The sequence below is a fragment of the Lytechinus pictus genome, chromosome 2 (genome assembly GCF_037042905.1).
Source record: "Lytechinus pictus isolate F3 Inbred chromosome 2, Lp3.0, whole genome shotgun sequence".
NCBI lineage: Eukaryota > Metazoa > Echinodermata > Echinoidea > Temnopleuroida > Toxopneustidae > Lytechinus > Lytechinus pictus.
In genome coordinates, this window is record NC_087246.1 from 52237212 (window position 1) to 52251847 (window position 14636).

Sequence of the window (14636 nt, forward strand, 5' to 3'; positions counted from 1 at the left end):
AAATAACATAGGGAAAGACTAAGAAGGATGTAGAAAAATGGGAGAAACAGTGGCGGCATCAGAAATATTAAAGTGGTGAAGGGCTGGTTACTCTACAATTTTGTGCATGTGGGTGTGTGTCAATTTCAGAGAGGGAGGGGAGTCCCCTCCTTGGTGCTACCACAGGTGAGAGAGACAGAGAGCATGAACTATTTACATTCCGATAAAAAACATGTCCATGAGTGAGAAACAAAAATCTAGCGGAGACAAGAAAATACTGAATGTTGAGTCAATATAATCTAGATTCTAGAAAGTAATATCAAGAAGGTCAGGGGCAGATCCCCCCTGGATCCGCCAGTGAATAAGGTGTTTCATCTAAAATATCAATGCTGATTTAAAGGTGGCAAAGTATGTAAATCTCAGCTGATTATCAAAAGAAAATTACAAGGTATTGTTATCAATCACTGAAATGGTGCCATTTCATTGGTAGAGAGAAATATTTGTTATCGATAAAAAATGTAGGGAAATATGCCATGAGTCCCTAGATTAATCTACTAAATGATATTACAGACCGCACCAAAGGATAAAAACAATTGTACTCTGTAAGATCTCATGAAAAAGTGTGATTTTATTCTTGGTCAAGATTATTTACAAAATAATCACAATTAATGTACTGACATTTCAATGTGCTCACAAACATGTTTTGTACACATACAGCAGCTAACACAGCTTTCAAATAAAAAAAATCAAGATCATTGAATATTTTACAAAAGACCAAGGGTTTTTATGTACAACAACCGATTCAAAAAATAAGAATTAAATGGGTGCATGTCTCAAGCTGACAAGCTGTATAAGAATAATTGCATTTATCAATCATAAGCATTTTATGACATCTCTTAGATCTGTGAGGATATGAGACAATCATATAAGCTGTCTCACTTTTAAGTGTATCAGGGTGTGAATTGCAATATAGGTGCAGGTAAATGTGTTGATATATCATTAACACATCAAATGTAATCTTAAATCTTCATATCATTATATATGACACCTACATGAAGATCACAATAGTGTTTATCTTTAACCCTAACAAGGTTTAAAAAAAATCCTGTTTTAATGTCAGATAAGTCAATTTATTCAATTTCAATTAATTATCTCAGATTTCCTGTCGATGATAAACATGTAAACCAACATATATATCTCTGAAAATCCACGCTTTAAATCATATCATGATCAACATCACATTGATACTATACTTGAAATGGTTCAAACGACAAAGTGATATTTGCATAATGTTTGATTTTGTGGTTCCTTTCATATATTTTTTGGTGCTGCATGGGCTGGCAAAACACCAACAAACTTACATTTAGCCAATACAAACAGATAAACATTAAATGTATTGTGTGAGTTGGAAAATGACATTTAAACTCAATCTATTCATAGAAAAGAAAAAAGAATTGCTCATGAACACTCCCCCAAGGTGACTGTTCACATCAATCATTCACTATGTCACTATTCTCTTATGCCCCCTTAGCAATCATATAACACTATCATGAGATTTATCCATCAAATTAAGAGCATCTTATATACCGGTATGTAAGATAATGTGATAGACATGTCTTGTTACAAAGCAAAATAACAAATTGGAAAGCTATTCATTACATGTGAATGGTATACGTGTCATTTCCCAGTATTCAAAGCCTGAACCTGGCAAAGCATCTTTCCTGACATTTTTCAATCAGTTGGGGTTTCCCACATTACATGATACTATTGAAATATGAAGTAGTAACTGCTCTTTAATTTCTAAGATTACAGAATAGTGCATGTAGAAGCTAATTGAGGCAACAGCAATTTTGAGAAGTGTCTCAAGTTTGTTGATCTCTGTGCAGAGTGGGACGTGCTGTCAATCCATGTGTGATGGCCCTCTTCAAAGAAGTATTTTATTGTGTTGATCTTTGCAGAATAAATGATGTCAACTGTCTGTTCCACTTTTGTACAAAGAGGATTGTGTTTCAGTTTATTGATATCAACAATAATAATAACATATATAGCGCTTCATACTCAAGTTTCTAAGTGCTTTACATTGTAATTATTATTATCCAGTCATACGATCCATCACTGTTCCACACATAAAGTGCACCATCTCCACGCCCTGGGGAGTATCCTGGCCAGGCAACCGTTTATCGGTGCACACATGTCAATCTAATCACACTGACTAACACATCCTACCGGGTACCCATTTAACACCTGGGTGGAGAGTGATAAACGTGGATAAGTGCCTTTCCAAAGGACATTAGTGATCTCTCTGTAAAGCAAGTTTGTCATATCACAGTTTACTAAATTTTCTAGTAAAGGGGTGGCTTAGTCTGCTATGGCACTCATTACGTCCTTTCTGTCTGCAGGTTTTCCACGTCTGCTACAATCATCTGAGCAGTTATTATCCTTGAGAGCTGTCTTTGTTGATCTACCTGGTGAATGATCGACTATGTCTGCCTTGGTTTTCACGGCTACCTCCTCCCATCCTATTCCCTCGCATCGGCTTAGGTGTCAGGAACCTTATATGAATCAATGAGACAAAGTAGAATCAAACAAGAACATTTGTGAATTATTTCATTTTATAAATTGACTGAAATCATACATGCAAAAGAAAGTACACTCAGATAAGATAATGGCCCGTATTCTGATAGCAGGTTTAACTTAAACCCAGGTTTAAAGTTGTGGTTTAAGTATGGAAAGCCAATTGTTACATAAATCACTAACAGTAGAGATATCATACTTCAGCTCATTTGGCTCTCAAATCATTCATAACTGTCTAGGAAGTATAAATAGATGATTGTCTTCACCATTGATGAATCAGGAAAGAGCACAGTAAACATAAGAAACATACAACTTAATAAAAATTTTGATACTTTTGGCTTTCAATACTTAAACCACAACTTTAAACCTGAGTTTAAGTCAAACCTGCAATCAGAATACAGGCCAATGAGTTTAAGGCACATCTAAAGTTACATTACTTAAGAAAACAGAAATACATTTATGACAGCCAACGGTGACACTAACTGATTCTTTGATTATATCATATCTGATTTTAAAAACTTCAATATTTATGGATCATCTAATCAAGTGACTCTACACTGAATCAGAATAAGTTACAAAAGCAGATAATTTTATGTTATACAAAGGTATTTAAACCACACTTTACATATTAGGAGCAAAAAACAAAAAAAAGTAATAGGGAGTCTGTGACATCATCCTCTCTTTCATTTGCATACCGACCACATTTACCATATCACTGTTATTTGATTAAAAAAAATTGAAACTAAAAAATGGCACAATTTTCTTATTTTACATATGCTTTTTGATGACAACTTCTGTTTTATGCTTGTCTGATTACTTATAAATTTATTCAAATCCATATGTGGTGAAGGTATTCTTGGCCTTTAAATGGATAACAACTGCTGGTATTTTTTAATACATTCCCAGACTACACCACTTCTTAACTTAAATCTCCAAGAAATCGCTCTTTCTTCAAGAAATAGTGCTACTCTGCCATAAATTCTATTTCATAACATGATTTACTCTCACAGACCAACCCTTTTGCCTCTCTACATTTGCTTTCATTTGCTAAGATAACAGTTTTGTTTGGCTCTGTCCCAGCTACGTAAAATCCCCAGCAGTGAAAACATTTCATAATACAAAAACCATGCCGTCTCTGTGAACTTCACATTACAGATGTTTTCAATCCCAGACATACCATAATGATGCATATGGGGAATACCCTAGTCTAAAAATAGACTGGAATGAAAGGTACACAAGTTTCTCAGCTTGAATTGCTGATGGACAGACTAATGAAGATATATCTTTACTCTGACTCCAGAAGAATTATCTTAACCCACTGGAGACTGATTTCTCTGTAAGACATGTTCTCCATGGACTCCAGCGCATATATATGCAGAGTCGGTCTCTAAAGGGTTAATTGTTCTTGAAGCTTGATTAGGAAATATGATATAATCAATGTATTTTCCCCTGATTCATTCTACTAATAATCACTTGGTAGATGGTAAGGCTCACTTAAGTAGCACTTGTAACATTGGGAATTACTGCTTATAACTATTTAAAAAAAAACTATAGCAGGAGAATAGATAATTATGGAGCCTTCCTCATAGGCAAAGAAATATGAGGAATGTCTGAACCAGAAGCTGGAATTTGGAGATTTCAGAAGCCTGATTCATGCTCTCAACAACAACATATTTCAAAGGGGATAATAATAAAAAAAGAGAGAGGATATATTGCTTAAAGTTTCATGAAACTCGAACAGAGGATAAAAGTCAGAGTTTTGACGATTCTAAATTTAGAATTTGTAATATCACACGCAAGCAGCTGCCCTTTATGTCATGTAATATGGATTCAATTAATTCCCATTTTTTTCAATGGTTCATAATTTAAAAGATTTGTCTTATCTAAAATTATGTGTCTGGTGACATAATGAATGCACCAATGTAACCCAACATTTTCTGAGAAGATGACATTTTATGGAATTTATTTCACATGACATATAGTGAAGCTGCTCGCACAAGACGTCAAAAATCTAAATGATAAAAAGCTGTTACTCTTTGATGGATTTTTACCAACCTTCACTTATATGTTCCTTTTTTTTCTGAACTTTCCTTTTAAATCAGTCAGTATTTACATCAGTACTCACCTATTTCCACTATCCATGCCTCCCCATCTCTCTCCACCACCTTGTGAGCTGCTGGGTCTATACCCCCTTCCACCACCTCCACCACCACCTCCTCCTCGTCCACCTCCTCCACCACTGCCACCTGCCCCTCGTCTTGGGCTGAAGGGTACCCTTGACATGCCCCCGCTACCACCACCACTGCCACTACCGCCCCTTCCTCCTCTTATTCCTCCACCACCCCTGGGGCCACCGTGGGGCTGGTAACCCCTGTCGTGACCCCCTCCGCTCCGGTTGTACGACTGGTCTCGTGGTCCCATCCGGTTGTCTGGTCCACCATCAGAGCGACTGGTATGAAAGAGAGAAATTTTGTAAACAAGGAAATTTATTTTGGTGAATGTGACTTTTCGTCTGGCATTCACTATAGTATCACATACTCTCAACCTTTGCTATATTGCTAGGCACGTCATCGCGATGTATTTTAAAAGTGCTACGTATGAGCGAATACTATTATCATTTTTTATTTATATAATTCTTATGAATACAGTGTATTAGATGCCAATCATTTGCTTGGTTGTTTTTTAACATAAAAATGTTGTATAAATGTAAGAGATCTAACAAAAATATCAGTGATTTCTTTTCTTCTTTCAATAACACACGACTTAAGGTAGCATAAAGGGGAAAAAATAAAATATGGGCAGGGCAATGCCACTTCATAAAGCTCTCAAAATGGTTGCCATTTTGCTTTCATTGCACAACACATGTAAACTTCCCCAGTACCATCAGCTTGTATGGAGAAAACATGTCTGTGCTTTATCTCAACATGCCTATATTACTAGTAACATTAATGTTGTATCCAGTGATTTTAAAACCACATTTTAAACCTTGTTTGGATTGCGAAACTGGGATAGACACTCTTGAACAAACAAAAAAATATATTACTTAGGCAAGAATAGCACACTGGTATGGATTGTATATGGGTGACGCTGCAAAATGTCAATGTGTGACTGTTCAAAGCACAGTGTTTGCACTTTTCAGATACATGATGTCGTAACAAAACCCAATACTTGTCATGAAATATCAGCATTTTCACAATAATTTGACCTCCATTCCAGAGTTTGATAATTTGCTGAATCATTAATTAAATTGAATTTGCAGTTTTTTCACAAAAAGAACATTCATTTGATAGACAGAGAATATTGCATTCTCAACTTCTCTAATTTCAACTAACAGTATGTATTCAAATGAACAAGCATAACTGCGTGAATAAAGGCGACCGCACACCTTACGATTGGTCTGCGACCCGATTTCAGAATACAATGTAGAAGACTTTGATGCTAATATTGAGACTTGGAATATCTTACTGTGTAATGTTCTAAATCATCGTACGAATACCTATGTTCAAATCTGTGTCTATGCTATCATCCTTCTAAGAATAAAAGCGAATTTAATATCTAGTCGTAATGACGTCATAGCAGTCGTACGATTGGTTACGATTTGAAACTAATTTGGCCTTTACTCCAAAATAATGGCTTGCAATCTTTCAAAATGGTTATATTAGTATTCTTTCAATTAATTTTAACCTCAAATAAAATGATATGTTCCATGCACATTTTCAGAAAATGAGCAAAATGCGATTTGTTCCAAAATCGGATCGCGAACAGTCGTAAGGTGTGCGGTGGCCTTTACACATTGACATAAGGATAGCATTTCATGTGGCATTTTCTCACGGATTTTCATACAAATTTTCTCTCAACCAATCACATACATGGATTTTACTAGCTTATAACAGCACAGCTGTCAGTAAAAACTGAAGGACAAAACATTCATGGAATGCTCCCTAGTTCTAGAAAGAAGATCATAATTATAATGGATAATATAGAGCAATAATTACCAGTTATCTGTTATTTTCTTGCTATTTCATTTATTGATTTGTTGTTTATATGATTGACATTAGTTACCTCTTAAAAGTTGTACACTTATATTCATTCTTTGTTTCTATTTACATTTATTATATTGTACTTGTTTTATTTACGTTCTGTTTAAATCGTAAAGTGCTTAGAAACTGTATTGTATTAAGCGCTATATAAAAGCTCCATATTATCAATTATTACTAACTTGTTGGGACAAGTGAAATCATGTATTATCAATTTCAAAACTTTAATCTGGAAAATGTTCAAGTTTCTTTGATTTTTACAATGATGATTCGTACTCACAAACACTCTGGCCCTCTAACACAAACCTTCGCAATTAGTTGGACAGTTTTTATGATAGATTTTACACTGTGGTCAATGCAATCAATCGTAAAAACATATGCTAGGATCTCTGACTGAGCTTTGAGCGAGGGAGCCCACTGCTATTCTCTTACCTCCTTTGGGGGAATCCCCTGGGTCCACCTTCAAAGGGCCTTTGCTGTCGATTGACCCACTGACCTCGACCACGCCCACCTCGTCCCATCGGACTACCATCATCTCTTCTGTAATTCGGTCCATTCCACGATCCTTGGTTGTTATGGAAACCACCTCTTCCTCTCATCCCGCCCCTCTGGAAGTCACCTCGTATGCTCCTTCCTGGTGGACCCTGATGGATAGAACGAAACATGAAACTATCATCAACCCATTGCATGTTGGATATGGATGATCACAGTACTAAGTCTGTTAAAGGGAATTACTGAATTCAGTAAAGGGAAGAACAATTTACAATCTGAATATGGTTCAGTTTGGGTCATTCTAAGTACCAACATAGACACACATAAACTCATATATTTTTTTTCAATTTCCAAGTGTTCATTTGTTAATATTCTTTTATTTCCATAAGAGAACAAAGAGGCCCGTATTCTGAAGTCAGGTTTATCTTAAACTCAGGTTTAAAGTTGTGGTTTAAGTATGGGAAGCCAAAAGTACCAAAATTTTTATTAAGTTGTATGTTTCTTATGTTTACTGTGCTCTTTCCTGATTCATCGATGGTGAAGACAATCATCTATTTATACTTCCTACACAATTATGAATGATTTGAGAGCCGAATGAGCTGAAAGTATGATATCTCTACTGTTAGTGATTATGTAACAATTGGCTATCCATACTTAAACCACAACTTTAAACCTGAGTTTAAGTTAAACCCGACTTCAGAATACGGGCCAGAGAGTTTAATGTTGACAATTACAGACAACCTCACAGCGAATCATACTGAAGATATTCATGAAGTACCCTTTATAACTATGTTCCTAAATTTACGGCAACAACCCATAAATAAATTTCAACTTTATTTATCATCACTTTAAGGATAAATACAATACTGTACGATTATAGATTTTCACACTTCTGGCAGACGATGAAAATACATTTACTTACTCTTTGTGATTTCTGTTGCTGTTGTTGTTGCCCACCTGTATGATCTTGCTCTGCATTCATGAAATCATCAACATGCATTGAGGGCGGTCTACTGGTATTCTGAGCACGCTGTCGGAAGAGATCGTATCCACCACGCCCTCTTCGACCAAAATCTGGTCTTCCATAGCCTCCTGACATGGTAACAAAGAGATTTAGAATTGTAAAAGTCATGTTACAATGCATAGCATCATCTTTTAGTCATGTGATCATGTCCCAAGTTGTGTGACAAAATGGTCACTTTCAGATCTGCAACAAATGTTGATGAAATGACTGAGGTGGCTTACAAAAATCAACAGCCGGGTCTTTTCTGCAGTAATCTCGCAAGCGGCTTTTCATAGTTAACCTCACATCCCATCATTGAAATTCAATTCGGCTACAGGAAAGACGCTGCAATGGCTTTTGCAAGAATCCCAATATTAAGGCACTATGCGGCTTTTGTTTCTCTACGATGAAATGTAAGGATTCACAGTGAAGACACTTGCGGGAATCCTGCAGGAATACCCAGCCCTGGGGTCCGTTTTATCAAACTTGTCACAATAATAAATATACAATAGCAATTAAAAGCTACTGAAATCCTTCGATCTGATTGGCTGATAGTAAATTTGTTATTGAAATTGTGCATTTGTAATCATAACTCTTCATGAAACAAGATCATGACTTTGGCAAGGTGTTCTTATGTCCTGTAATACAAAGACACATAATCACTTGTAACTCTTTCATGGTTCCCAGCTTTTCAAGAAAACAAAATTCTCTGATTTTTCCCTGATGAAGTTTAAAAATTCCCTGATAATTATTTAAACCCATTCCCAGTTTCGCATGTTTTCTAAGTTGTTGCAATGAATTACACATATTTTCAGTGTTAGAGGCCTTATTTAGGTCATGTGCTACAGCTACCAGTACTTGTACTGCAGTCAAAGAGGCTACACTAAAAAAAAACCACCATAACCAGTCACTCAATGTATGTTGTTTTGATATGCAACAAAATCTAATGAAGTATGACTGAATACCTTGCTTTTGACTTATGGGCCGATCAAAATTCCCTGATTTTCCTCTCATTTAATGCATTTTTCCCTGATTTTTGCCTGACTCGCAAAAAGTAAAATAATTTTCCCTGATTTCCCTGCTGGGCTGGGAACCTTATCTTTGGTACATGTCTTACCCGACTTACGAATGATATTCATCATAAGATAGATCATGGGGGCATGATCACGATACTCACTGTGTGCTCGACGGATTCCACTCGCTCCTTTGTTCCCTGAACTGAATGTCAGAGGGTTGTATCGTCTGGTCAAGCCCCTGAATACATAAATCACAGGAGAATTAAAATACATAGCTATGAAAATATCAAGTTACATTTGACCGCATTGACTGCAATATTCAACAAACACCTTTTAGTGGAGCAAGTGAATTAGGCTTTTGAAATCATTTATATGAAATAAAATTGAGCACAGAGTGACACAATATTTCAAATTAATTGTTGAAAGAAAATGAGAAAAATTGTTTGCTAAAGCTCAATGAAAATGTAGACTGGATTTATTAAAGAGTGAATATAAACATAATATGAAATAATAAAATATACAACTAATAACAAAAAGAAAATCAGGTGATCAATGAGAATTTCCATAGTACTTCTGGCATAAAAACACAAGATATGTCTAAATAAGACTTTTTTTAATTTCTATGGATTACTGAAAAAATAAAATACAATTCAATGACTAACTTTTTCATAATTCAACATTTATTGTAATTTTCCTGCTTTTAAGAAAACATTTCTTTTTGTCAGCACTAGACCTGGCTTAGAATCTAGACATCACAAAGTGAAATGATTCAAATCAAAGATCATGTGACATACCTCTTCTTCTTGTCAGGTGACACATCTTCCACACCAAGTCCCTTTGCAAGTTCTGATTGAAGGTCAAAGTTTGGCAATAGTTTGGCTCTGATCTCTTCCAGGTCACAGCGAACCTGCATACCGAATGAAATAGGGTTCATCAGCATTAACAGAAGAAATACAAGTATTATCCAGGGGTCATGACATTAAGGCCCGTATTCTGAAGTCAGGTTTAACATAGACCACGGTCTAACTATGTGCAAAAATTATGGGAAGCTAAAAACTCCAAAATTCTGCTTATATTGCATATTTCTCATATTTACTATTTTGTTTCCCTTTGCTTTCATAATGAAGAAAAATACTTCAATTATCACTCCCAGACATTTATGAACAATTTGAGTATCAATTGAGTTAATAAATTGGATGTGAACTAAGGATTTGTGCCCCAATTGGCTCTCCATAATTGAACAACAACTTTAAACCAGGGTTTAATTTAGGCCACAGGCCTAAGTGTCTTTTCCTATAAACCAAACCATGTTTCAAATAAAACGTTAACAATAACATACTACCATTCTACAGCAAATTAACTCTCATTAATAAGATCTCATCATTTCAGTAGCTTCTAACTTGCCACTAATAAGAAGTTTCAAGAAACATAGACATGGGTTCCTGTAACACAAAGCTTAGCAACTGATGCTCGAATTGATTTTCATGAATGATCGTACATTGTAGGCAATGCAATCAATCATATAATATCATTTTATATTCAATTGCTAAGCTCTATGTTACCTAGCCCTGTTCTTACCATTTCTGGTTCGGTATCCAGCTCATCGAGGGAAGGCAGCCCGATCCACATTCCCGTGGTCCCCCGCTCGTCGTCATCCTCCGTCACGTAGAAGACAAGACGGCCGTTGAACTGGTCATGGAGGGTCAAACTATCGGGTAGCATGGAGTACGGTGGGTTGGATAGCTTGGTTTCAGGGTTGTCTAAGGCTTGAAGGAGAGAGGTCACGGTGTCCAGGAGATGCTCCATCGTCTCATCGTGCTTACAACAATCCTAGGTTAACAACAAGAGAAAGGTAATGGATGTTATGGGCAACTATGCTAGAGCAGGGGTAATAATTTGAAGAGTTCAAGTGTGTCATGGTTGACAGATGTAAGCCTAAAAACGAATCCACTATCATTTTGATAAAACTGCCCTAAAATCATGAATCAAATGGTAAAAGAATGTAAGAGTTACAAGCAATATAAGAATACATTAATTAATGATATTAAAGTAGATATTTGTTGTTATCAATTCACTAATAATTCATATTTTATTAAATACTCTGTTGTAAAGTTGGACGCTTTTATATTTAATGACCATTAAGTTTTGTTAATGTAAAACAAAAGATTAAATTCTGACATGATTAACTTTTAACAGTCCCATCCACTCTCCATGATTTTAAGTCTCATTTTCCCTTAGTTTTAAGAGATTGACCAGGCTGAAAAATACATGAATGCTTGTAAGTAATCAGATAACCAAATGAGTCGCGTCTTCAAGGAGCTGACAATGAAGATAAATGTCTTATCAAAGGGCACTAGTGCATCAACTTGGTTTCGAACCTTATTCACTTACTGATAAAATCACTCCTTTAACCAACTGAATTTTCAACATTCCTTTGTTATAACAATGAACTAATCAAAACTTAGTTATCAGTCATTCCAAAAGACAAGTCCACATACCACAAGAATCTTCTCCAACCTCCTCAGCGGGTGTGCAGCATCTTCAGACCACCTCAAGGACTCTCCCAGCTCCGTGACATCCATGGCTAGTGTCCTGTACCCTCCAGATCCTGCAGCTCCACCTTCCTCCCCCATACTTGTCTCCTGGTCTCCCTCCCTGGAGAGGAGGAGGTGGAGCAGGTCCAGTGTGTTGGACAGGGTGGAGAGGTAGTCAGAGCTCTCCCTACTGAAGGCCTCTGTAAGACGACCCAGGAGACTGTGGAAGGCTCCAGGTCTCTTGTCCAATGAGCTGATGATCAAATGCAGATACATACTAGTGATGAGTTTCATTTCTCTTAACACAGTTTTATTTCTCAATACATCTTCACATAAGCTTGGTAAATAAACATTCAAAATACTGAACACATAATGCCTAAACAAAAATACATAAATGGGGGATGATCAATGTGCTATTCTGTCATGGTACCACAAACCTCTGCTACATTTTTGTATATGAGGTAAATGGGACATAAAGTGCCAAACACAAAGTCCTTGTTTGCCAAATGGCTAGAAAAATCTTTCGATAAATCAAATTCTCAAAGATCAAAATATATCAATCAAATTGTGCACACAATGCTGGACAAAAATCAATTAACAATGAGCGGAACAAAAAAAACTCCCCAAAAGTAATCAACATAAATGTAGCAGTTTGTCAATTCAAGTTGAATATTATAAATATTCCTAGGTTTGTTGTGGCAGCTCTTCTAGCCATGTCAGAGTAAGCTTGAACCCATTGAATACTGAAATATGTTCACATCCAGAGATTTTGTACAAGGATTGCCCTATTCTCGATGCAAGCTTCTTCTTCTTGTCGGGTCACTACACAAGACCTGTCCAGTGGAGGGTACAAGATCTGGCTTTGGGGTTAAAGGACTCCTGGGGCCCGGAACACAAAACTTAGCAATGATCGTAGAACACTTTTCTACGATTGATTCCATTGACTACACTGTACAATCAATCGTGAAAATCAAGCGTATGATCAATCGCTATTGTTTGTGTTACCGAACCCAGATCTAACCTCTTAAGATGGAAGAAGCCATAGTTGTGATCCAGGAGCATGGTCAGCATGCGAAGAGCTGGGAGGATGCTTGCGTAGGAATGGTTAGGACAGGTCACGTGATCCAGCAATGCTCCGCAGACCATGTCCATGTGCTCCCTAGAGGGCAGGCTGCAGGATAGATGTTCATTCATCAGCATGGTCTCGGAGGACATGAGGGTGATCTCAGGGTCACAGATGGACTGCAAAAAGGTCTGTCGATTACAAAATGTAGAATGTGACAGAGTAAATATATCCATTACCATCAACATGGCCAGCTATGCATGCTGCCTTTCAGGGGGAGGGGGGGGGTGGGGTTCTCGGCTTTAATAATCCATTCCTCATTTCTTATTCTTCTTATTTTCACTGATTTCTGAGGCATTATACAACACAACTAGTGAATATTCTTTGTCATGCAATGGTGCAATATTTTGCATTCAGTGAATAAAAGAGACTTTAAATTCGGCTATGCCTCACTGAATAGAACATCTTAATTTCATCTTGTGCAAAATCTTGTACAATTGTACTCGTGAATATTCACTTTTTACTGTTGAATGCTTCTTACAAAGAGAATGTTACTCATTTCACATCTTTTTCCAAACACCTTAGGAATTTAATCTCGTGATAAACTGCCAAGCGATATCCTGTATGAATCCCAGTTCTATTTCCCCAAATCAAACCACTATGGCATGCATGACACAAAATACAATTATTGCATAAAAACGACCATTCCCTGCTATGTTATGCACACATGTCCACCCCCACCACACCACCCCCGCACAGGAAGATGCCTGAGATTCAAGGCGAGTTTCCTTGCCATAAAATCAAACTACATAACTTGATGATGTGCTTCTATTATTTTCCTTCTCTAAACGTCACTTACCACTATGCATTCTTGAGCCTGCTGGTGGGTAGACGCTCTATAAGGCTCATTCAATAACATCAGTAACCGTGGCAACACATCAACAAACTGCTCGTCGCCCTTTGCACTAGTAGATAAACAAAATTCAAGTAGTAATCAGTAATATATCATGAATCGATAAGTAAACTCTGCATCATAATAAAAGAGACTTGATGTTTTGATGTTAATCTAAATCAATCTTTACTAAATATTATCAATCTATTTGAATCCAACTTGGGCAAATACAATTTGAGGTTGAGTGTGTGAGGGTGTTCCTTTATACAAGTATAGATGACAAAATATAATATATACATCTTAAATTTCTATGAATCTTAAACAAATAGCATGGTACTACAAGGTCTGTTCAGTGCCCTTATCTGCATAAAGGTTTGGCTGCAGTGCCATAACACAAAACAAACACAACATCTTGATATAGGATGGAATACAGACATGCTTTTCAATGCAAAATTGACTGGGAATGAGACTTTACCTTTATGTCTTCCTAATTCATTTGTGTGTCATACTCCGTCGAGTGCTCATTCAAAAAACTTTCATTATATTAACCTTTTGAGCTTTATTCCAATTTTGGCCCATCAATTATTCCTTTGTATAGCTGAAACACCAGATAATTAGTGATATTGCTCTAACACTATCTAGTAATCAAAACATTCTGGTTATAACACCACTGCTGGCATTTCTATTTGTCAATAAACTATCCTACTTACCTGCTATTCCTCAAGATACTTCCACATTACATTTTTAATACCTACAAAATCTCATTTAAAACCTGGCAAGTTGAACAGGCTTTAAGATTATGTAGCTCTCATCTCCTTTATTCTTGTATATTTTTCTACTCAGTATATGTTTCTAGAAACTATCTCTACTGCGCAATGAGCATCTAAACAAGTCCAAGGATCAAATCCCACCACAAGTCTCGTGTTTATCTACATTTGCCACTCTCCACCCAGTTGTAGTAAATGGCTACCCGAAAGTAACTCCTTGAATGCTTGAGCACCAGATCAGGGTAACCATGCTACAGCTAAAGTAAAACTATGCAGCGC

The 14636-nt window shown here is 36.6% G+C and overlaps 1 protein-coding gene across 1 annotated transcript in view; it reads right to left on the reverse strand.

Annotated features, from left to right (window-relative positions):
* Positions 1-587: 587 nt before the first annotated feature.
* LOC129254009 (protein virilizer homolog) overlaps positions 588-14636 on the reverse strand; it is a 45170-nt gene continuing 31121 nt past the window's right edge. The window contains exons 23-32 of the mRNA XM_064095126.1: positions 13558-13663; positions 12657-12889; positions 11600-11888; positions 10680-10931; positions 9896-10008; positions 9263-9339; positions 8005-8174; positions 7023-7234; positions 4679-5002; positions 588-2531 (exon numbers count right to left, since the gene is read on the reverse strand). Of these exons, the coding sequence (XP_063951196.1) occupies positions 2441-2531; positions 4679-5002; positions 7023-7234; positions 8005-8174; positions 9263-9339; positions 9896-10008; positions 10680-10931; positions 11600-11888; positions 12657-12889; positions 13558-13663 (1867 nt within the window). The 3' untranslated portion in view covers positions 588-2440. The remainder of the gene's footprint in view (positions 2532-4678; positions 5003-7022; positions 7235-8004; positions 8175-9262; positions 9340-9895; positions 10009-10679; positions 10932-11599; positions 11889-12656; positions 12890-13557; positions 13664-14636) is intronic.